The sequence below is a fragment of the Xyrauchen texanus genome, chromosome 17 (assembly GCF_025860055.1).
Source record: "Xyrauchen texanus isolate HMW12.3.18 chromosome 17, RBS_HiC_50CHRs, whole genome shotgun sequence".
Taxonomy (NCBI): Eukaryota; Metazoa; Chordata; class Actinopteri; order Cypriniformes; family Catostomidae; genus Xyrauchen; species Xyrauchen texanus.
In genome coordinates this window covers 39,966,170-39,989,223 of record NC_068292.1, presented here as the reverse complement: position 1 = coordinate 39,989,223, position 23,054 = coordinate 39,966,170, and the positions used below count along the sequence as shown (strand labels likewise).

Genomic DNA, 23,054 nt, shown 5'->3' with positions numbered 1-23,054 from the left:
GCTGATTAGATAATCGCATGGACGATTGTTGGTGTCAGATGGGCTGGATTGAGTATTTCTGTGACTGCTGATCTGCTGGGATATTCATGCGGAAATGCCTTGTTGATGCAAGAGGACAACAGAGAATGGCCAGACTGTTTCGAACTGGAAAAGTCGACGGTATCTCAGATAACCACTCTGTACAATTGTGGTGAGTAGAATATAATCTCAGAATGCTATTCTGAGATGCAGGTTGGCGCTGTTTTGACAGCACGAGGGGGACCTACAAAGTATTAGGCAGGTGGTTTTAATGTTATGGCTGATCGGTATAGGTACAAACCACACAAAGAGGTATGTTGTAGGTTAGTAAATTGTGTTAGCATACTAGCCTATCATATAGAACTGTATAATTCATCATGCAAATGTTGAAACATTTAACAAGTGATGTGGCCTTGAGCTGACAGAGTTATACACATATTTGCATACGACTGACTACATTTGTATTGAATGTTTTAAAGGTGGGAGAATCTACCACCAGTGCAGTACACTAACAGCTACCAACATCAGCTTTTCAAATGAACATGATAACAGCAGCAACATTGAGCCCATTTCACATGAGCAATGAGAGTTGTCACTTCAGTTAAAAGGAATAGTTCACTCAAAAATAAAGTTCTGTCATCAATTACTCACCCTCATGTTGTTTCAATAGGTAAAGAATGATTAACATAATGTCCAGGCAATGCAAATGAATAGTTTTTGCACAAAAATGCACCATAAATGTAGTTCATTCAACTTGTGCACAAACGTTCAAGTCCTAAGAAGAAATGACAGACCTGAAAATCTTGCTAAATATAGAGTATATGAATATACTATATGAATGAGACTTGAGAGCTATGGCGGAAGGGAAGATTTTCATTGAATAGCAACTGATCATCCCTACATAGCTATCCTACGGCTTCAGAAGACTTGTGTCAATAATGCATGAGTCGTATGAACCACATTAATGGTGCTTTTAAAAAGTCATACATATTTACATGGAATTACATGAGTGAGTAAATGATGATCGAATTTTCATTTTTAGGTGAATGAACCCTTTAACAACTAGCTGGCTTTAACAAAGGCTGTACTGTCTGTTAACGGCATAACAGGATTTTTGAAAGGTCACGTTTGTCATAAAATAATTTGTCAGTTTAGATCCCGAGAGATCTCAAATGTCCACGTATTTTGACAACACTATAATCAGCACTGTGAACTCAAAAACAAACAAAAGTAGAAATTCAGTTCATCAATCCCCTGAAGGATTGAACTAAGACTGTAAAGGCAACTAGGAAACAAGTGAGCTTGCACGCAACACAGTGGCACCTAAAGCCAAACCCTGACCTCCGCAGTCCACAAGAGGAAACTGCAAGCTCTAGAATGGAGCAAATCGCTGTATGATAGCCAGACAAGAAGGACAGCAACATGTCTGTCTTATCATTGTCACGTCTTAAACCCACAATCTTACACGTTCAACCTCTGGTCACAAGAAAAGTGCTTGAATTTGTGCAGCAAAGTCTACCGACTGCTCCGTCATAAGTATATGGGGCAAAAATGCGATGTCTTTATGCAATGGAATATGTCCTGGGAATTTGAGGGTAGCCTGATATCAAGGAACATCCTGTTTTATTTGAAGCAGTAACATTTAAAGGGAGCTTACTTCTAAGATGTCAGAAATTGTTTTCAATATTGGGCTCTTTTGACCTGTCAGTAACTTGCTTGACTAGAGCTAATTTATTAGTATAATACTTCAGTATAAATACTGAACAATGTACCATTCCTAAAAAATGGGGACTTGGTGCTCATCCCATGTATTAACATTAGGATGGGACTATGCAAATCATCATATCTTCTATGGACAATAATAATGACTGTCCTTGATGAAGGGCATCAACTTGGATCTAATTTAAAAGGTTTTGCACTTAAACACTTTCTTCACTTCTTCTGTTTCTGTTCGCAATAGTTTGTGTTTTCTTACAAAAAGGTTTGCGTCTCTTTGCAATGTTACGCGTTACCTTACAATTATTTTGGGTTCCGTTCCAATAGCTTAATACATCCCTCATGAAAATTAATTTACCATGGTTTTACTACAGTAACCATATTTCAACAATGATATTTGTAGTAAAACTATAGTAAAAATACAATCTTCAATCATTCTGAAGAAAACAAAAACAACTGTTTTACTACAGTTACACCACGATTCATTTGTGGTACACGTACCATGATTTTTAAAACCATTCTTCCCACCAAATACCGTAGTACTACAGATAATGTAGTAAAAGAATAGTTCCTTTTCGTTAGGTATGGATAAAGCTTTGCGAGTGAACCCAAAACTGCACGGGAATGCAAAACTATTGCAAAGGGGAATCAGTAATTGTATTTGTTTTCATAAAATAAATTCCTTCCTTGTCCTCTAAGGGGCTTCATATAATAGAACGTAAACAACAGTAATTTATAATATAGACATTATGTGTGATGGAGTGAGAGAGATCTAAAGCAAAACCTTTAGCTGTCAAGGTTCAAGCTGAACATCTTAGAAGCAAGAAAGCACCATTTCTGAAGACAGCTAATTTAAGCCAGCTGGTTATGTCTTCAAAAGGGGTGCAGGTTAAAGTATTAGAGCATGAAACAAATGAGCCCTCGTGGAACGCGCTCACTTTCAGTTGACATTGTATTGTTGACTTAAAAACTGCAATATAGCAAATTTTATAACGATTGCAGCTGAAATCCGATACCATCTCTAAATGTCTATTATTTTATACAAATGCAGCTCATAAGCATTTTCTGGTTGTGCTTAATGTGTATTTTTGGGGTATACGCATGTTTGTGTGATGCAAGGAAGCACATTGTGCTCCAATGTCTATTTGCCTGTGCTTTACATTCTCGCCACTAGAGGAGACAGCTAAGAGGATGACCACAACAAAGCAAATGTGGGAGGAGCTTAAAGCTCCTGCCTATGAGCCACAGCAAATGTAACACAACAGCAGTCCCAGTTCCACCACGGCCAATCGCCATTGTCCCCTTACTCACGGAGTCTCAGTAACCCGGTTCGGAAAGGCTGATCTCATCTCAAAGAGAAAACAGAACCGGCTGTCTAGTCAGAACCTGTGAATGGCTGGCTCTGTTTCCCTTTTCTTCAGCTCCTCTCTGTAGCAGTACGAGCAGTAGTTGCCCGTCTCTGGGTGACCATAGTAATTGCAGGAAGGTGTTCTGCATCTGCTTGACTGCAGATTGGCCAGGCCACCTGCACTGCCTAAGGAATAATGTCTCACTGGCATTGGCCCATTGTGACTGTCCAAATTAGAGGGGAAGTCCCGCAAGCCATTTGTGTACCCTCCCCTGGTTGGTTTGTTAGGGTATTCAGTTGGGTCATGCTCCTGAGAAAAAGATGTCAGGCAGGGAGTGATACGGGACGGGCTCCCCAAAGTGGTGGAAGGTGGATGGCACTGGGTATGGGGAGGACCCTGTGCTAGGGGGCAGTGTCGGGGTAGGGTAGCATAGGATGGCAGGCCAGGGTAAGAGGATGGTGATCCTCCTGCAAGTTGCCGTCGAGTATCCATGTATCCACGCATATGCAGATGTTGGGTGATTGGGGAAGGAGAATGATCAATGATGGTAGGCCTTGGTATGGGGACAACACCAGAGTACATGGCTGGGCTGAAAGAGGAGGACTGCAAAGCACTGAAGTTAGGAGGGGAGTTATCAGTAGCTTCCTCCTTGCCTTCAAAACCTCGGTAACTCAGATCCAGACCATCCTTTTTTAATTGGGATCCACCGGTCGTTCCAAGACCACCCGCAGCTTTGCGTTCAGCTTCCCTCCTCTGCTCCTGCTCTGCGCGAAATCGCTCCTCTGCATCCAACAGGTAGCGCTGGATCATCTCCTCCTGGAATGGCTGCCGGTTGCTGGTAGTGAGTACAGCAGCAAAGATGTACTTTCTCTCACCTTGCATGGTAGATCGGAGGATGCTAAGACTCACCTTCACATCTGAACTGTACTTGAAAGGGTCACCTTCGGAAGAGCAGTTTCCATTTTGACGCTCGCTGTTTGAGGAGGGTGACCCTTTCCCTGAGTCCTCAGAGCCGGTCTGAATGGAGGGAGAGCTATCTTTACTGCCCTTGGTACCTCTCAGACAGCCTTTCATCTTTTCCTGGCCCTCCAGTTTGCCTCCACTCCCACTTGCATTCTTCCCTGTCATCAGTCCTCCCACATTCTTCTTCAGCTTACTGCCCAGGCTTTTGCCAAAGCTGCCCAGCTTGTTGGCAACAGAGTCTGCGCGTTTCTTGTCCTTATCCTTGTCTTTGTCTTTCTTGCCCTTCTCCTTGCCAATTGTGCCGGTCAGCCCTGTCGAGCTGTTACTGGATGAGCTAGAAGAACTGGAAGTTCCACCACTTGTTTTGCCTGGTCCCCAACTGGTTCCAGCAGTACTGCTGTCTCCATTGCCATTGGAACTGCTGCTGACTGACTCCTTATCGGACTCTCCAGAGTCTGGAGGGGTGCGGGCATCCTCTCCTGCAGATGTAGGTGACTCTGGCTGGGCAAGTGGAGCTTGCTGTGGATGCAGACAAAAAAAGTCAAACATACTAGATGATTTAGTATCAACATGTGCAGTCCAAACAGCTAAATCCTCTGGTTTACCAGAAGACATCTGGAAGTTCAAAGAAATGCGACTTCACACATGGACAGTGAAAAGCTAGGACATACTAACTCAATCTTTATTATTACTCTTTTTACATTTTAGAACAATAATAAAGTCATCAAACTTATGAAATAACACAAATGAAAGAATGGGAATTATATAGTGACCAAAACTGTAATATTTTGGCTTCATCAAAGTAGCCACCTGTTTAGGGCTGATACGGTGGGAATGCAGTGTTAATCTCATCAACGAAATTACACAAAAATGACTGGATTATGAGGATAATTTTAACAATTTTAATTCAAACACTGTTGATGGAAACATGATGAGAAATAAGCACTGCAAGATATTACTAATGCACTGACAATGTTTTAGAAGAAGAAAAATCTTGCTGAATAAATCCTTGTTTATTCAAATGATTCAGTTTTAGTATTGTGAGGATTTTTTTTTGTCTAAACTGCTTTTTGAGAGATGAAAACGGCGATCCCTGAAATAGCGCTCATCAAACCACCTATTTTCAAATGCATATATATATATATATATATATATATATATATATATATATATATACACACACATACACACACACACATATATATACACATCTCTGAAAAAAAAAGAGACGACAGCAAAATGATCAGTTTCTCTCGGTTTACTATTTATAGGTATGTGTTTGAGTAAAGTAAAAAAAAAAAATTATTCTATTAAGTACAGACAACATTTATCCTAATTTCCAAATAAAAATCTTGTCATTTAGAGGGGTTCTGGTCTCACAGCCAGGTCAATCAAGGTGTGGATGGACCACCAGATCATGACCCTGTCATGGCCAGCCCAAACTCCAGATCTGAACCCCAATGAAAACCTCTGGAATATAATCAAGAGGAAGATGGATGGCCACAAGCCATCAAAGAATTTTTACACCAGGATTGGCATAAAGTCACCGAATAATGTGAAAGACTGGTAGAGAGCATGCCAAGACGCATGAAAGCTGTGATTGAAAATCAGGGGTATTCCACCAAATATTGATTTCTGAACTCTTCCTAAGTTAAAACATTAATATTGTGTTGTTTAAAAAGGAATAAGAACTTGTTTTCTTTGCATTACTCGAGGTCTGAAAACACCAGTTGTCATTTTCGGCAAATAAATGCTCTACATGACAATATTTTTATCTGGAATTTGGGATAAATGTTATCAGTAGTTTACAGAATAAAACAAAAAGTTTCACTTTACTCAAAAAATACCTATAAATAGTAAATCCAGAAAAACTGATAATTTTGCAGTGGTCACTTAATTTATTCCAGAGCTGTGTATATATATATATATATATATATATATATATATATATATATATATATATATATATATATATATATATATGCAGCCTCTATATCAGCTTAATCAACTATATCAACAATATTAATATAATATTATAGCCTAAATCTGTGAATTAATAAAGGCAGCGAATGCACAACAGAGCGCAAGTTCTAGATAGTGTGCATAAATGAGCACGAGCACTTTCTTTTAATGTTGTTTGTTGACATGTTATCACAAACGAAGAAGTCTCTAAAAAATGTATAATTCATATTTCTCTATGATAAAGAATGCACAGCACAGTTACTAAAGATCTAATACTTTATTATACTAACTAAATTACATTATTTCAGACATTTAATTCAAATTTTCGTAAGGTCTCTCATGCAAGTTGATATGTTTATGTAACATGCATAACTGCCGGAGGCACTCTGCCACCGCAGTGGGGCGGTTGTCACTGTGATACTACCAGCCCTACACCTGTTACCTAAATAACAGCTCTACACACTTATAGGGTTATATAAGTTTTTGCAGTGTATGCTGGAAACTTGTTGACTGCTTTTCCTTAACTATGTTCTTCAATCATTTAATTTTAACAACCATTTACATTTTTTGTACAGAAATGCATACATAAGCACAATTTATATGTAAAATATTTTAGCATTAGCCTGTTATTCGGCCAATGTTTTTTTTTTCTAATTATTTTTTTTTTTACCTCAAAAAGGACCACTTGAGGATCTTAATGGAAATAAGCCATAGACATTATTTTGTTTGTTTATCCTTTATGTTTTATTATTATTTTAATTAGTATTATTGTCTGGGATAGTGTATATATATATCATTCCTGTACATTTAGTAAAAATGTGTCAAATAAATCAAATGAAATAAAATGCAAAAACAGTCCCCATTCACTTTCATTATAAGTCAAAGAGATTTCTTATTTTGTGTTCCACAGAAGAAAGTTCAGCGGCATGATGGTGAGTTAATGATGACATTTCTTTGATTTGAGGGAGAAACGTTCCTCTACCATTATGAAAAACAATCTCCAAACTTTTGACCGGAAGTGACTGGTACTGAAAGTTACATAATCATAAAACTTAAATCATAAACTGGATACCAAGGGCACATGAGTCATTTAAAGGCAAGCCTCTGAAATTAGTGTTAGCAATAAATTGTATGATGGTGTTGTCAAAATAAATGGTTTCTTGTGGTTACTTCACACTTAAAAGTGCTGCAAGCGATTTTTTCATGTAAAAGTATGCAAAACATTTTCCTACACCCTATAGAAGATATTCATTAAATAAGTGTCCTGAGATATCTCACCGGTCTCTGTGACAGCTGTAGACTTTGTAAACAGCAAACAAAAATGATGCTTTCACCTGTCAATCATTTGCTCATTCTCATTAATTTAGGCTATGATTCATAATGTTTGTCAGTTGAGGGCACTATTGTGCCACTGTTGAATTTGACAGCCACAGCAACAAACATTGCTGCACTTTTGTTCAGTTTTGGTCTCAAAATTATCTTAGGAGGACAGGGTCTTGTAACGAGGAGGCGTAGCTTACTCAACGGCTCCCTCCCGTGAAAGCTTCAGAATACTAAAATCGCTTAAAGCACCTTTAGCCAGTAAAATAATTGTTAGTATGCCCAACAAAGAAAAAGCTCACCTGTACCTCACATGGTAGAGGAAGCCAAGTGACAGTCTTGTAGCTGTGTAGCAGATGGAGCTTGGCCTCCAGAGATAGTGTTACACTGAAAACATACAACAGACAGGTCAGACAACAGACAAACAGAGACAGGAACTTCTTTTTAACTGTCTCTGATAACAAAGATGTAAGATGATGAACACGTTTTATGCACGATGCATAAATTACATTTCCTAAAATATATAGTATATGCTTACGAAATTCGCCATGTATAAAAGCAACTCTAATGCAGTGATCCTTGTAAGATGTGCCGAGGTGTTTAGACTGATATTTAAGTGAAATATTTTAAAACAGGACATTAAATAATGGGACATATAAAACTGAACACAGAAGATGTTCTGTGGAAAAAGAGCACTACAGGTGTGACAGAATAAACTCTGAGCTATTTGAAGGCTTCCCTGTGTTCCATTCATAGCAAGCATTTAGCTATAATCTGCCTTAAAGAGTGAGAGTTGCTAATCTTGTGTGTTGGCCAACAGTACACAGTCACAGCAGGCCCTACAGGACTAATACAATCATTATGGTCAGACATTACTGAACTCTGCTGTAAGTCAGTCAGAGCGGAGTCATTTGGCACTGCATAGTATTGTTAAAATAACCTGAATACTTGGAAACATTCCTGTATCTGTAGCATTCTTATAACTGTGACACGTTGATTACCACTGGAAATCATTTAAACTCGTCCCTAATACAGACGAGTTCAATGAAATTTCTACCTTGCTAGCATCACATTGTCGTTGTCATCTTTGCCCCACTCCCAGTTTTCCCCTGGATCCACAGCAAAGTGCAAAGGCAGCATCTTATGATCTGAGTCTGTCAATGGGATAACCACTGTGGAGATTTTTTTTAAAAGGTAACAAATGGTCAATGCATTCTGAATCACAATTTTTCTGTAACGCATTTTTATTATTGCTTTAAGTACAAACACAATACAAAGTTCAATAAAACTTCAGACTAGAGTTTTAAGACCCTTGAAGGAATAAACTGGATAAAGAGGATAAATAAAGACTTAAATGGCAACTACAAATGGTTGGCATGTTTGTTTTATTTGGAGAACCTGGTTTATTAGGTAAGAACAAAAAACTGCTTGCACCATAAAAGCAAAAAGATTTGCTCCAAAAAAACAAATAAAGAACAGTCATCACCTTGTTCTTTTGAACTGTCCTTCTGCTCCATTGAGACCAGGGCTGAGAAATGGGCCTGGTCATATGCCAGAACAAGAGGGGAGCGGTGACACTTGCTGGCTGCTACTTCCAGGGGCAGGTAAATCCCTCCAAATGGGATTGGTGCAAAAGCTGAAGAACAGAAAACAAAAACTCACACATATGCTTTGCTTATATAGAATGGAAGGATAAAAGGAAAGTTAAATATGATATAAGAAAATAAATCATTCTTTTCTACTATGTTGTGGAACGTGTTAATATGGTAATATGCTCATGGTTGTGACATCATTAAATTACAGATTTGGGGGAGGGAGCTTTGTTGTGTTGTGAACGTTAGACTGTCTTTTTAAAAATGGCAAGGAAGAACCTATAAGTTAATTATCCAAGGATAAGAAAACAAAACAAAACAAGAGAAGCACAAGCAGTGTGGAGTTTGAGAGAGATTTATTGTAAATGTGAATATAGTCTTCATACCTTCTCCCCCAGAGTCTCGCAGCATGGTGTCGGCCACCACCACAATCGGTCTGCGGAGCACGTGAGCCAGAACGAACACATGAAACTCCTCCAGACTCTCATACACCGGCTCCTCTTGCGACTCAGCACTATATGACAAAAAAAAAACACACTCAAGGCATGAGCGCAATACGGCAGAAAATTTTTGGATGTTCTTCAGTGATAAGCCTCATCATATGGAGGTACCCAAGATAAAAATATACAACTTTGGGGGCATGGGTAGCACAGCGAGTATTGATGCTGGCTGCCACCCCTGGAGTCGCGAGTTCGAATCCAAGGTGTGCTGAGTGACTCCAGTCAGGTCTCCTAAGCAACTACATTGGCCCGGTTGCTAGGGAGGATAGAGTCACATGGGGTAACCTTGTCGTGGTCGCGATTAAGTGGTTCTAGCTCTCAATGGGGCATGTGGTAAGTTGTGCGTGGATCGCAGAGAATAGCATGAGCCTCCACATGGTGTGAGTCTCCATGGTGTCATGCACAGAGAGCCACGTGATAAGATGCACGGACTGACTATCTCAGAAGCGAAAGCAACTGAGACTTGTCCTCCGCCACCCGGATTAAGGTGAGTAACCGTGCCACTACGAGGACCTAGTAAGTAGTTGGAATTGGGCATGCCAAGTTAGGGAGAAGAGGGGATACAAAAAAATTTTATACAAAAAAATAAAATTATATATATATATATTCCGAGGAGAAGTGGAGTAAAGACAAAGGTAAACACACCCGTTGCTGCCGTTGGTGCTGTAGTGTATCCTGGGTTCACTAGACGCCAACTTCAACAACTCATTCCACTCTTTTTGCCACTCTTCCTCCGTGTACACCAGCCCTGACTGCAAACACACACACACACACACACACACATACAAATTAGGCCTCTGTTTTACTTCAAAATATGATTTGCTTTCAATACAAAATTGATCTTTGCATTTAAATTTCACCAAATATTATTTACTTATTTTTATATAAATACTAAAAATTAGGGATGTCCCAAAAAACTAGTAGGAGTACCTGTTTTTTGTTTTGCCTTTTCCGAATTCCATATCAACAGTTTATTTCAATTTTATCATCAAAATGGTGTCTAAATAAATAGATTCATTAAAACGTTAATCAAATGAATATAGATCAATTAATTTCCAACATAATACTGTATTCTTTTTATCAAATGGAGTGCTTTAATACAGAACCTCACAGCACAATCCAAAATACAACATCTGAGTTAATTTTGTCAAATAAAGTGCTGCAAAACAGAGTTTCACAGATGTGAGATATTGCTTTAATATAATACAATTACTATTGATTTATTATTAGTAGTAGTAGTATTACAGTGAATATTGCATAACAATACAGTTGTGATATTATTTTTGTCATTCTTTTTTCCAATTAAATTTAGCTTTTATTTTGACAAAAGATTTATTTTGGAGTAAAACCTTTTCCGTTTCTGCATGTTTTTGACAGTAGCTTCTAACTTCCAGAAAAATAGGTCGCAATTTGATCCAGTGTGATTATTAAACCACAAAAGGCAACTATTTAATTAAATAAATATGTAGTCTGCATGTGCCTTGTGCTACAAAGTGAATTAGCACTCTGCTTGCGGTCATCTGCTACAAACAGAGCACAAAGCTCATGATGGTGTTTTCAGTGTATTAGCCACAGAGCTCTAAAAGGTATGAGCAGTCGGCGTCGGCAACAGACCGGCTCAAAACATTCACAAGCGCTAACATTTGAAGCATGCGGCACATGAAAACTTGCAGCCTTTGCGGTTTAATTATCACACTAGGACGTAACATGATTTAATTTGTGTGCTGAATGTTTACATCGCTTTTGATAAACATAAACTGGTCTAACCTCTTTGTTCTGCATGGTCTGCTGCCATCTCCATCTGCGCTTTAGAGCCTCTCTTTCCTGCCCATGATCCATCAGCGCATAGAGAGACTTCCGCAACATCAGGTCTCGATCATGGAAGCCCCACATACCTGCATAGTAATGTTCATTAATGTAAAAATAATTTGAGAAATTTATAATCTGCCCCTCTACCTTAGCTCTCAAATCTCATTCATTCATGCAAGGACAGTATGGCGTGTCATGATCACTCAAAGACTATGATATTAGACATCAAACTTGATGTGTGCCAAGTTTGAAGATGCGCAAGCATAAATGCCTCATTGATTTTTTAAGAGAATAAACTGTGTTTTATCTGGTAAATTTTGAACTAAAAAAAGGACTATGAACATGTTATGGCATGGATGCAAGATGTTTTTACAATGGAACAAAAAGGTACAATGCAAAAAGAGCACAAAGTGTAGTCATCTGATATGTGCTGATCACTTGCAGATCAGAGGACAGTTTGAACACTCACCCAGAGAGGCTGCATGTAACAGGCAATTCCCATCGCCACTAGTAGCCAGAGGCAATAAGCTCTGACAGCCAGTCCCCAAATGAGTCCACCAGTTTAGCCGGCCTTTTAAAAGAATAGTCATAAATGACAACTTTCTCAATTCTGTGGCAACAGACACTTCCTAAAATTCTTACTATAGCTCTATTCAAAACCTAGAGAGCTGCCTAGATAGGCAGCATTTTAAGGTGTCATAGGTGCATTCTAGGCATGAAGGCTTTTAGGCATAATTATGCTGCCTTTTAAGATATATTCTTCTGGCCAAGTTCTAAGGCAGCACCGCATATATCTGACTGCGTTCCAAAACAAATAATGAGAGAAAAACAGAACACATCACAAAGTGCTAGATTGCTAGATCTCCTTTTTTAAAGTTATGATAATTTGCCTCAATTCTGATTCAGAGTATCCACAGTTTTAAATCGAATTACTGTAATTTAACAATTTCGAGCAGAGCTTGTCAGGACGAGCAACTGTAACCAAGGGGGCGGAGCTTAGCAAAGGCTCAATTCTGTAGGAAACCCTGGTTCAATCTAATTAAAAATGAAATCTTGAACCAAACATGTGTAAGTTCTTTGTATTTCTATGCTTATTCGAGTATCATGTTGTTATCTTAACAACATACTACACGTAATATACACTCACGGAGCACTTTATTAGGAACACTATGATGCAAAGAGTTGCGGTCCATGTAGATTTCAGTTAGCATGCTGCCATAGAAGTATGGCAGCATGCAAGGCAGCTAACTAGGTTTTGAAACAGAGCAAGTCAAAAGAATTAAAAACTCATAATTTGAGAATATTTGGTTTACATGAATCCTCAAAGGATTAAGATAAAAGCAGATTCTTGACATGGAATGACTTACCAGCATGCTCCAACGCCACCATCATTGACTGCTCAATGAGGTCTCTTTCAATGAAGCCGCGGAAGTCATCTCTGAAGACGGTGAGGTCGGGTAATTGGAAGGTGCAGAGCGGAGTGTCGAGAAGTGGCTCGTTGATGCCGCCCATACAGGACACGTGCGAACGGGCCAGAGAGACGATGGTGGAGCTGGCATGGGAAATCCCCCTTCGACAAGCGCTTCTCTGTGGCTGCTGCCATGATACATGTTCAAATTACTACGTATACAGGAGAATATGAAACTAGACACTGGTAACATATTACTTGATGGACCTACTCTTATCTGCGCTCAACTCCTTTTATTTGAAAAAACACTTTGACAGGGGAGAGTGGGCAAGGCTTTAAAATGGCATCATATGCAACTAGTGTCATGATTTGAGTAAATCATTTACATAAATTATAAAACACAGATGAGAACTGAGTACATGCCATGCACAGGGTTCCAACCATGGTTACAAATTAACCAGAGCGTGGTGCAGAAATGCAATTAAATGTGACAAAAATGGGTGATATTTTTAAATGTTCCACTGTTGTGAATTCCTCAGATTTGTCCTCATATATTTCATAATGTTCTGTTTAGGAGTATATCTAGTTAGGGGTTTAATGCCAATGCAGACCCCATTGTGACCTGTAGTTGTCAGATACCGGTGTACACTGTCTCAAAGGCAAGTGTTGTTTAAGGTGTAGCTCATTTGAACTTGGTTTTCATAAAAATACAATCCACTCTGAAAACAGAACCAAAAGAACTGGAAACTGTAATTTTTTTAAAATCTAATATTACTGTAGGCAGTAATGATTAATAATATAACAGTGACTGTTTCATTTTTCAAAACATATTTTTCAAACAGTTTGATTTTATTGTATTTGACATGGACTTTTGGTGTCCTTTTTTAATTTCTCCATCATTTTGTGTGAAAAGAAGAAAAGAAATCCTCATAAAAGCATCAATTTCAGGGGGCAAATGTTGCCCTATAATAAAAAAAAAGTTAATTTTGACAAGTGACTTTCCATGACATTGCATTCACGAAGAGCAATTTCTTGCCAGTGAAATATTTCAGAGCTGTAAATAACTAGAAAATCTATATTCACTAAGGACATTTTCATTACTTCTCCATAAAAAGTGTTTTTATTAAGTTCCATTACTTTTCTAGGCCTAGAAAAGACAATTTTAAACTTCCTTGACATTTCCAGGTTATCAGTGCTTTCCAGTACTTTTCTTACCTTGCCAAACCTCATCTTGGCGATGCAAGAGGGGCCGCCCCATCCGAGCCATCTCCTTATCAACAGTGGGGTACTCTCTCTCCTCTGTAAAGGTGCATGACAGGTTACCGGCGTGCACTTGTCTCAGCTGTTCATAGTCGCTCAATGCAGCTGAGAGGTCCCAGTTCTTGCCTGCAAGGAGAGGCACATTAATAAAGTTAAAGAAAACCAGAGGGCATAGTTCCTCAGCACATCTACTCAAGAAGTTAAACATTAACCCAAGCATCAGGACATCCAGCATTTGGAGTGGTGGTGTAGTGGGCTAAAGCACATAAATGTTAATCAGAAGGTCACTGGTTCGATCCCCACAGCCACTACCATTGTGTCCTTGAGCAAGGCACTTAACTCCAGGTTGGTCCAGGGGGATTGTCCCTGTAATAAGTGCACTGTAAGTCGCTTTGGATAAAAGCATCTTCCAAATGCATCAATGTAAATGTAAATGTAAATCCAGCATAAGCCAACGACACATTCCGCAGCAGTCCCCTGTGTAAATACTGGCCTGTTAAGCATGCGTACTGCAGAACTATATATTTTTAACCCACTCCCTTATCTGTACAGAGCGTTGCTAGGCAACATGTGCTGGATTAGTTAAGTCTTTCCCTTACTGCAGAACTTCACATAGACTCTTTAGCCACTGCTTTTAGCCCTTCTCTAGTCAGTTAATCATAAAGCAATAAAGGTTGTCTATCACTAAGGTTGGACGGTATATGCTGTGACATAGGCAAATTGAATTTGCATTTCATTTATACAGCTGTATTTCCACAGGACAATTTAAAAAAATCTGTCACCAAGCAGAAAACCATAGGTCCTCTGCACACGGTGTTGTAGAAGAATGCTTATGATGTAGACAGCTATGTTGATTATAAGGGAGAAATTTAGTTTGGATTATCAGAATTTAGTTCTTATTCCCAATCTGAATTTAGAGTAAGTTTTATTATTTTGAGTCTTTTGTTTTGAACCCAAGTGTTACAATACGAGAAGCAGTTTTTGCGCTGGTGGCACAATGATTCATTTTTTATGCAAATATATTTTGCTGTCGGTCCATCAAGTTTCAAATAATAGGAGAAAAATACCCTCTAGCAGGTCTCTGGCCAGTCCAGGTTCAGCTCCAGTAGAACGGACAAAGTCGGACAGGACCGCGTCCATATCCAAAGTCATGTGATCATGAATTTACGATGCAGAAGGGGACATCAGGAGAGAGAAATGACAGGAGAACAGTCCTCCCTTAAAACAAAAGCCCTGTTTTGGCCACAACTAGAGAGAAATGGAGAGAGAGAGAGAAGAAAGAGACAATCGTTATTGAGTTTCTTTCTCAAGCTTTGGCTATTGGTGCACATAATGAAGATATGTTGACTATAGCAGTCACATGTCTTTCCTGTGACCTCTGCTATGGAGCACAGCTGAACGCTTCAGTTTGCATTACAGAGAATTTGCAATTCATTAAAAGATGACTAATATGATCTGTTTTTAGACACATTTCATAGTTCCATGTAGAGGTCGGCTGATTAATCAAGTGTTGTAAATAGAAGTGAGAGCATGCAAAGAAAAGTTTGGAAATAAATGGAAATTGGTAAATGGAAATAAACGTATATAATTTGCATTATTTGTTTCCCTTGTCTGTTTGTGAGAACAGCGAGGAGCACAGACATTTCAAAATAAGAGTCCCTGGATGGGCTGTCACGATTATGAAATTTGGCTGACGATTAATTGTCAAACAAATAATTGCGATTATTTGTCAAATAAATTTTCTTTTCTTTTCTTTTTTGGTGCGCTTAAGAAGTCATTTTTACCAGGGATGCGCTGATCAAAATCGGACGATCTTCGTCTTAAATTCGCAATTGGCCGATCTTGTCTAGATTTAGGGCCAATCTTTTTTGCAGCATGCAGGGAGTCACACATACACTGCCACTCTAATAAATGAGGGCTTTCTCAGCCCTTGAAGCATGACAGAGTGGCCTTTGGAGGGTGAGTTGTTGGCAATTCTAAGCATTCGCATTCACGAATAAACTTTCAGACATGATGTAATTCACATGAATATGCCATTTTGTTTTTAAAAATGTGAAAGAATGACATGTGTATGAATATTACGTTGCCTATTTTCTAGAGTCATTACAGTAGTAATTCTGACTAGCTGCACAGTGAGCAGGTATAGGATAAAGAGACTGCTAACGGGTATAAAAATTTATTAAACAACAAATAAACACAGTCGCGAAGTCGAATCCAGGGCGTGATGAGTGACTCAAGCCAGGTATCCTAAACAATCAAATTGGCCCGGCTGCTAGGGAAGGTAGAGTCACATGGGTTACCTCCTTGTGGTCGCGATTAGGGGTTCTCGCTCTCAATGGGGTGCGTGGTAAGTTGTGCGTGTACCAAGGAGAATGCTGGGAGTCTCTGTGGTGTCATTTACAGCGAGCCATGTGATACAATGCGCAGATTGATGGTCTCAGAAGCGGAGGCAAGCCTCAAATTTCCTGATCGGTGCACCATACATTTTTACATATTTAAATTATATTTAAATAAAAAATAAAATAAAACATCCTGGAGCTGAACTTGCTCAAAACATTTTGTGATTGAGGATTGTGGGGATCCATGATTGTGGACTTTAGGAGGAACACCACAACATTGACCCCTTCACCATTATAAACAGCACTGTGGCAGCAGTGTAGTCATTCAGTTTCCTGGGCCCTACCATCTCTGAACTGGGAGACCCAAGTTGACTCCATTGTGAAAAAGGCCCAGCAGAGGTTGTACTTCCTTCACCAGTTGAGGAAGTTCAACCTGCCACAGACGCTGCTGATACAGTTCTACTCAGCAGTCATTGAGTCTGTCCTGTGCACTTCAATATTGGTCTGGTTTGGTGCAGCTACGAAATCGGATATCAGAAGACTGACTACAAAGGACAGTTCGGACTGCTGAGAGGATTATTGGTTGCCCCTGACCTCTCTTCAAGAACTGTACACTTCCAGAGTGAGGAAAAAATCATGAAAAATCACTCTGGACCCCACTCACCCTGCCCACTAGCTTTTTGAACTCTTGCCTTCTGGCCGACGCTTCAGAGCTCTGAGCCCCAGAACTGTCAGTCACAGGAACAGTTTTTACCCTCAGGCTATCCATCTCATGAACAGTTAAAACTGCCCAATTGAGCAAGAATTAATGTGCAATACACAGCTTAGTATATTTATATTTATCCAGCATACCATATCTCTTCTGCCATTACATTCCCTTGCTTCTGTATATAACAGATTTGTAGATTTTACATATGTGTGTGTATATATATACATATATATATATATTGTCCTATTGTGTAATTCTGTATATACTTCATTTTTTATTCACTGATTCTGACTATAGAAGAAAATGTGAGGAACAAAAATGATTGACTCGTGTAATGATCACTTTTCTATTTTTATATTTCATGCATGCATTACATGGAAGACAAAATAAACTATAACGGAATACAGCTGTCTGATTTTAGTAAGGCGTACAATGCAAATGCACATATTACAGAACACTTCTCTAAAGTATATAGATGGAGCCCAGATTTATCATTAAGGTAATGTGGTCTGCCTTTAAATAACCAGAATAAATAAGACACTGACAAATCATCAGTAGTCTACATGTGTAATAAATATGAAGTTAGACTATCCAGCATTTTGATAGAAATATTAAAGTGAGATGGCGTGCTATAACTCAAGCAATTCAGACTGCTAATGTAAAGTATTCGGTTCAGAATGTGTGTTGTACATACAAAGTTCACTATATTTGCATTCAGCATAGGTACAAATGTGCAAGAGAAAGTTAAATATAATTTTATCAAACAGCCAATACATGCAACACACACTTACAAAATGGGTAAAGGTGGCTGTTGTTTCAGTCAGCCATAGGTCTGTATTATTTCACTTATTTACAGTAACAAGATGTAGCGATCTACCCAATTCATAACAGACGTATATAAATATCTATTTATACATTTTAGATTTATTATTAAATACTTCTCAAATGCTACATTTGTATTTATTATTATTATTTTTTAATTTGCAGTTTAATGAGGTAGCTTGACTATTCATTTCCACTGGTAAATGTCCTTTCCGCATATGATTATGAAATAAGGTTCTTGATTAAACTTGCTGTTAGGTGAAGGATTAAATTTACTGATTAAGGTCTTTTCTTCAAAACACATTAATGAACCATTATAATAAGTATCTCTAAAGTATACCTTTTTGTGTTTTCACAATGTTGTTGTCACAGTTGTTTCAAATTACTTTTGATCCGTTTCCATTGTTTGTCCAAGAGAGAGATGGATTACATCGTTGCTCTTTTGCTCTTCCTTGCATTCCCAGATGTCATCCTCAAATTTTGCCACTTGAATTTCTCAACCCATATTCAACAACCTGAATACTGAAACCTGAATTCCATGACCTGAAATCCACCACTTGAATAATAAAAACTTGAATTTCACAACCAGATTTTTTTTCAAACATTTTTCGATAACATCAAATTACACTCTTATTACAAATTACAATTAAAATCATGAATTCATGGCTTCTTCATATTCAAGTTCTGGTGATAAATAAATGACACCATATACACCAAACAAAAAAAGGTATGCAGCTTGCTATGCCACAGACCAACATAAAGGGCCTTTCAGCGAAAGAGTGCTTTCTCTCTCGCTTTGACTTTGTTTGGCAACTACAGCAGATCTGACTAGAGAAAGACTTGGCAAAACAACCAAAACAAGAGAATCAGTTGATCCTGGAACATGCTCTGTTTAAAGAAATAGTTCACTCCAAACTCTTAATTCTGTTGGTATTTACTCACCCTTGTGTCATTCCAAACATGTATGCTGTTATTTTTGTCAATGGAAAAAAGGTCATTTTTCAAGCAGCATTTTTCATACGCTAAAACCTGACAAGCTCCAAAAAGGACCAAAAAAGTGCTATGACAAGAGTCAATGAAAGAAGCATATGTTTAGTATGATATGAGGGTGAGTAAATAATGACACTTTTTGGGGGGTGAACTATTCTTTAAGAATTTCTAGGTATGTACTGAGCTCCTGCACAGGTCCTGCATTAGTCACAACAAAAATTGACAACAAACATTTTCGTTGTCGTATAGTCGTTTGATCTTATTAAACGTAACATGTCTTATGTCTTATGATGATGCATGAGAGGAGCACTGACCGCAGCTTGCGCCTGATTGAGCAGAGGAAGAACACACAGCTCATAGATGCACTCCAAACTTACCAAACACCTTAAATGTGATACAGATCACAAAGTATGAGGAATTATACAAAAATACAAAATAAGTGCTTACAGAAGCACTCTCATGAAATAATGCGAAGCCAGAGATGCCATTCCGCATAAGCAAAACTTGCATGTCAGAGCGTCCTTAAAGGAAACACTTCATCGTTATATCTTAAATGCATCCTTTATTTAAGTAAAATAATAATAATAAGTACACACTCTAAAACTGGCTGTTCTGTGCGGTCAACGCCTCTTCTACAAACTGCATGAAGTGACCCGATCTAAGGGGGAGAGATTGAAACTCCACCCGGATGATGCACACTCTGGCCGGGGGACATTTGTTTCTCACTTTCACGGCTCATGGCATAATGAATAAAAAAATATATATATATATATATATATATATATATATATATATGTGTGTGTTATGTGTGCGTGTGTGTCATCATGAAGGAAATTGGTCATGACATATTGAATCATAATATTTGTGTTGCGGCGTGTATTTTATCCTGAATAAAATCGGTGATAGGCAACTCTATTAAGAAGAGAGAGGTTTTGTTTTTGTTTTTGTGAAAGATGGATCGAACAAGAGAGGGAGTCTTCGCCCATAACATAGTGCAACAAAATACGTTTTGAATTTGTTGTTGTTTTGGCTTGTTGTCCAGTATAAATAAATAAAACTCCTTTACAATAATGTACATTTACTTTAGGAGATATACTGCAGAAGAAAAATTTGTTATCGGAATGTTGAATATAATATTAAATATATTACATTTAATATAAACATTTTAAAATATCTATAACTCCTTAAAACAAGATACGTTTACCAGAGAAGCAACATGAGCATATATTAAATTAAATTAAATTGAAAACAATACAAAACACTTGAAAACAAGAGGATTTTCTGGCAGAGCATTTAGAGGTATTTCTAAAAGATTATTTTATCCTTTTTATTGTTAGTAAGCACTAGAGTTGGGGTACTCGAATTTGGACTCGGACTCGAGTCCAAGTCACAAGTCCAATTTTAATGGTCTTGGACTTGTCAAAGACTCGATTTTCACTCGGACTCAAGCCTTTGGAACTGGGGATTTTTTCAGAGACCACATTTGTTATGCAATATGAAATGAATAAATGACAAAACAGAAATTAAATGAACACATCTCTGTCTGCATACAGTTGTTTTAGCCCCTGAAGTCGTAGAGGTAGCCAGAGTCATTACACTGTGTTTAAGCAAACACACACACTTGCACAGGCACACTCATCAGTCAACCAAGACACTTGAATGTTACTACAGGGACAACTATATAACATCGACTACTGAGGTGGCTGGTACGACAAAAACATAAAGACGGGTATATATATATATAATACATTTTTAACTTTTTAAAAATCTACATTCTATCAATAAATGTTATGCTGTCTTTGGGTAGAAAGTGAATCAATTCGATTCACAGTTTTTTTTATTTTTCTTGATTAAATTCTATTAAAGATTTCATTCTGCATTTTGTAAAATGCATTTATAGGATTATTTTAACTCTTTCCCCGCCAGCGTTTTTTAAAAAAGTTGCCAGCCACCGCCAGGGTTTTGGACGATTTTCACTAAACTTTAATGGCCCGCAGAATATTTTCTTCCATGAATATATGAAGATGCTATATATCAAAATAAAGATCTGGGCCTCTGCTTTTAGGCAAAAAAAAACAATTTAATTTTATCTTCATTTGTTCTTTTTTTATTGCGACTTGAACAGAGGTAGGTTTTGTCAAAAAACAACATTTCAGACAAAAAGCTGAGAAAAAGGCATGTTTATGTCTGATATTTTGAGCTTCTCAATACTCCACTTCTTCATGTTTGAGACGATCGCAGTCTGTTTCTTTGATCAAAGAGTTGCGTACTCTTTCAAAACATGCGCAGGGGTCTTCCTTACCGTATAACACCTAAAACACGGAAACCCGGAAAATTCCGTGTTTGGCGGGGAAGCGTTTTTTCATAAAACACGGAAAATTCAGTGTTTGGCGGGGAAAGGGTTAAATACTCCCTATAATGTACCTTAAGCAAGAAAAAGACCCCTTTTACACCTGATATCAAGTTTGCTTAAAAGCGTTTCCTGTGACCACTTGTGATCAGATTTGGAGGGGAGGGTCTTTGTTTCATGATGATATACATCAATCACTATGTTAGTGTGTTACTGCATGACATTAGAGCACAAAGTCAGCACAAAGAAAATGCACAATATTTCTCAGAGATGGGTCTGAAATTTAATCTAAGCACAAACGCAACATTTAGAGTAGAATTGTCTATTATTTTAGGGGTTTGACTGTATGTTAACCTGAGTTGCAGATTATCATGCTTCACATAAGTCCCTACATGTTGATATCAGACACACTGAAGAAGATCCGTGAAGTTATCATGCTTGTGCTGCCTTCGATACAACAGATAAAGAAATTCTCTTGAATAGGCTGGAGAATTATGTTGGCATTAGTGGACTTAGTGGACATGGTTTGGTCCTATTTATCAGACCTCTACCAATTTGTATGTGTAAACCAGGAATTGTCAAATCAAACAAAAGTTAAGTATGGAGTGCCACAGGGATCAGTTTTAGGACCTCTGCTTTTCTCTTTATATATGCTTCTTCTGGGAGATCTTATCAGGAATTATGGAATAAGTTTCCACTGTTATGCAGACGATACCCAACTTTGTATTTCTCATTAAAGCAGATGCGATAATGACGGTGATTCCTGAACTATGCTATTCATGCCATATGCTTTATGTTGGCAACACTTCAAAAACAAATTTGAACAGTTACGCTGAAATATTTTATTGCTGTTTTGTACAAATCAAATTCACATTGGCCTACTTATTAAAATGACAAAACAAAACTGTTATAATATAAATTGTACACAGAAATCGAGCAACACAACAAACTCTTCCATTACAATGACTGCTGTCACTCACTGCAGGTTTACACTGTTTGAGATCTGCATTTCGACATTAAAAACAAAGCTGTCTAATCAGCATAATTAATCAATTATTTACACCACATCTGTGCCTCGATTAGAACAGGATCGTTTTAGTTTTGTTGTGTTGCACATTTGCAGTGTATTAAACATCTATAAAGCAAGCATCTGGGCATTCAGATGGTTCAAAACTCGCGCATTAGGTTCAGTTGTCATTACCGATAGGACGGAGGACTAATCTAAGCGGCTCTGATTGGCCATTGCTGTTTCATTGCTCAACGGACATGTTAGTGATTGGTTAGAATACTCAACCGCTGCAAAAACACGTTGTAAATAGAAAAAAATTTATGCAACAGGAGCAGACTTAAATTAAACGTTGTAATCGTCAATATTTCGTGGAAGTTTTTCGATTAATTGTGCAGTCCTAGGTAGATCCTTCACATACTTTGCTCCTAATCTATGGAATAGTCTCCCTAACACTGTTCAGGATGCAGACACACTCACTCAGTTTAAGTCTAGACTAAAGACTTCTCTAGCTAGGCATACACCTAATCTATCCTTCAACTCACAATTAGGCTGCTTAGGTCTGCCGGAACCAGAAACATCAATCATGATCTATAACTCTGCATAAAATGGCATCTACGCTAATATTATTCTATTTGTTTCCATGTCTCAACCTCGGTATCATATCTCGAGGTTACCATGTACCTCATTAATCTCAGCCTGCATCACCTTTGTCTATTGATGGACTACACTCTCGAAATGGAATACATAGACTACCATTTAACTGCCAAAGAAAGCCAACTAACAAAGGACAATGCATCTATATAAACTTCTGCAGTAATCCAGGATGAACTCAAAGACATTAGTCATTAATCTTAAAGTTCACCAAAAAAAATTAAATTTCATTTTATTTTTAAAACACTGGGCCTTAACGCTTAATTTACAAATTTAAAACCACGACT

The 23,054-nt window shown here is 38.0% G+C and overlaps 1 protein-coding gene across 1 annotated transcript in view; it reads right to left on the bottom strand.

Moving 5' to 3' along the window:
• Window positions 1–251: 251 nt before the first annotated feature.
• The window catches only part of LOC127657472 (OTU domain-containing protein 7B-like), a 52,036-nt gene continuing 29,233 nt past the window's right edge, over window positions 252–23,054 (bottom strand). Inside the window, 12 exon segments of the mRNA XM_052146274.1 lie at window positions 252–4,565; window positions 7,631–7,715; window positions 8,386–8,500; window positions 8,815–8,964; window positions 9,307–9,434; window positions 10,066–10,172; window positions 11,188–11,315; window positions 11,699–11,800; window positions 12,597–12,801; window positions 12,803–12,825; window positions 13,853–14,023; window positions 14,965–15,145. Of these exon segments, the coding sequence (XP_052002234.1) occupies window positions 3,114–4,565; window positions 7,631–7,715; window positions 8,386–8,500; window positions 8,815–8,964; window positions 9,307–9,434; window positions 10,066–10,172; window positions 11,188–11,315; window positions 11,699–11,800; window positions 12,597–12,801; window positions 12,803–12,825; window positions 13,853–14,023; window positions 14,965–15,049 (2,751 nt within the window). The 5' untranslated portion in view covers window positions 15,050–15,145 and the 3' untranslated portion in view covers window positions 252–3,113.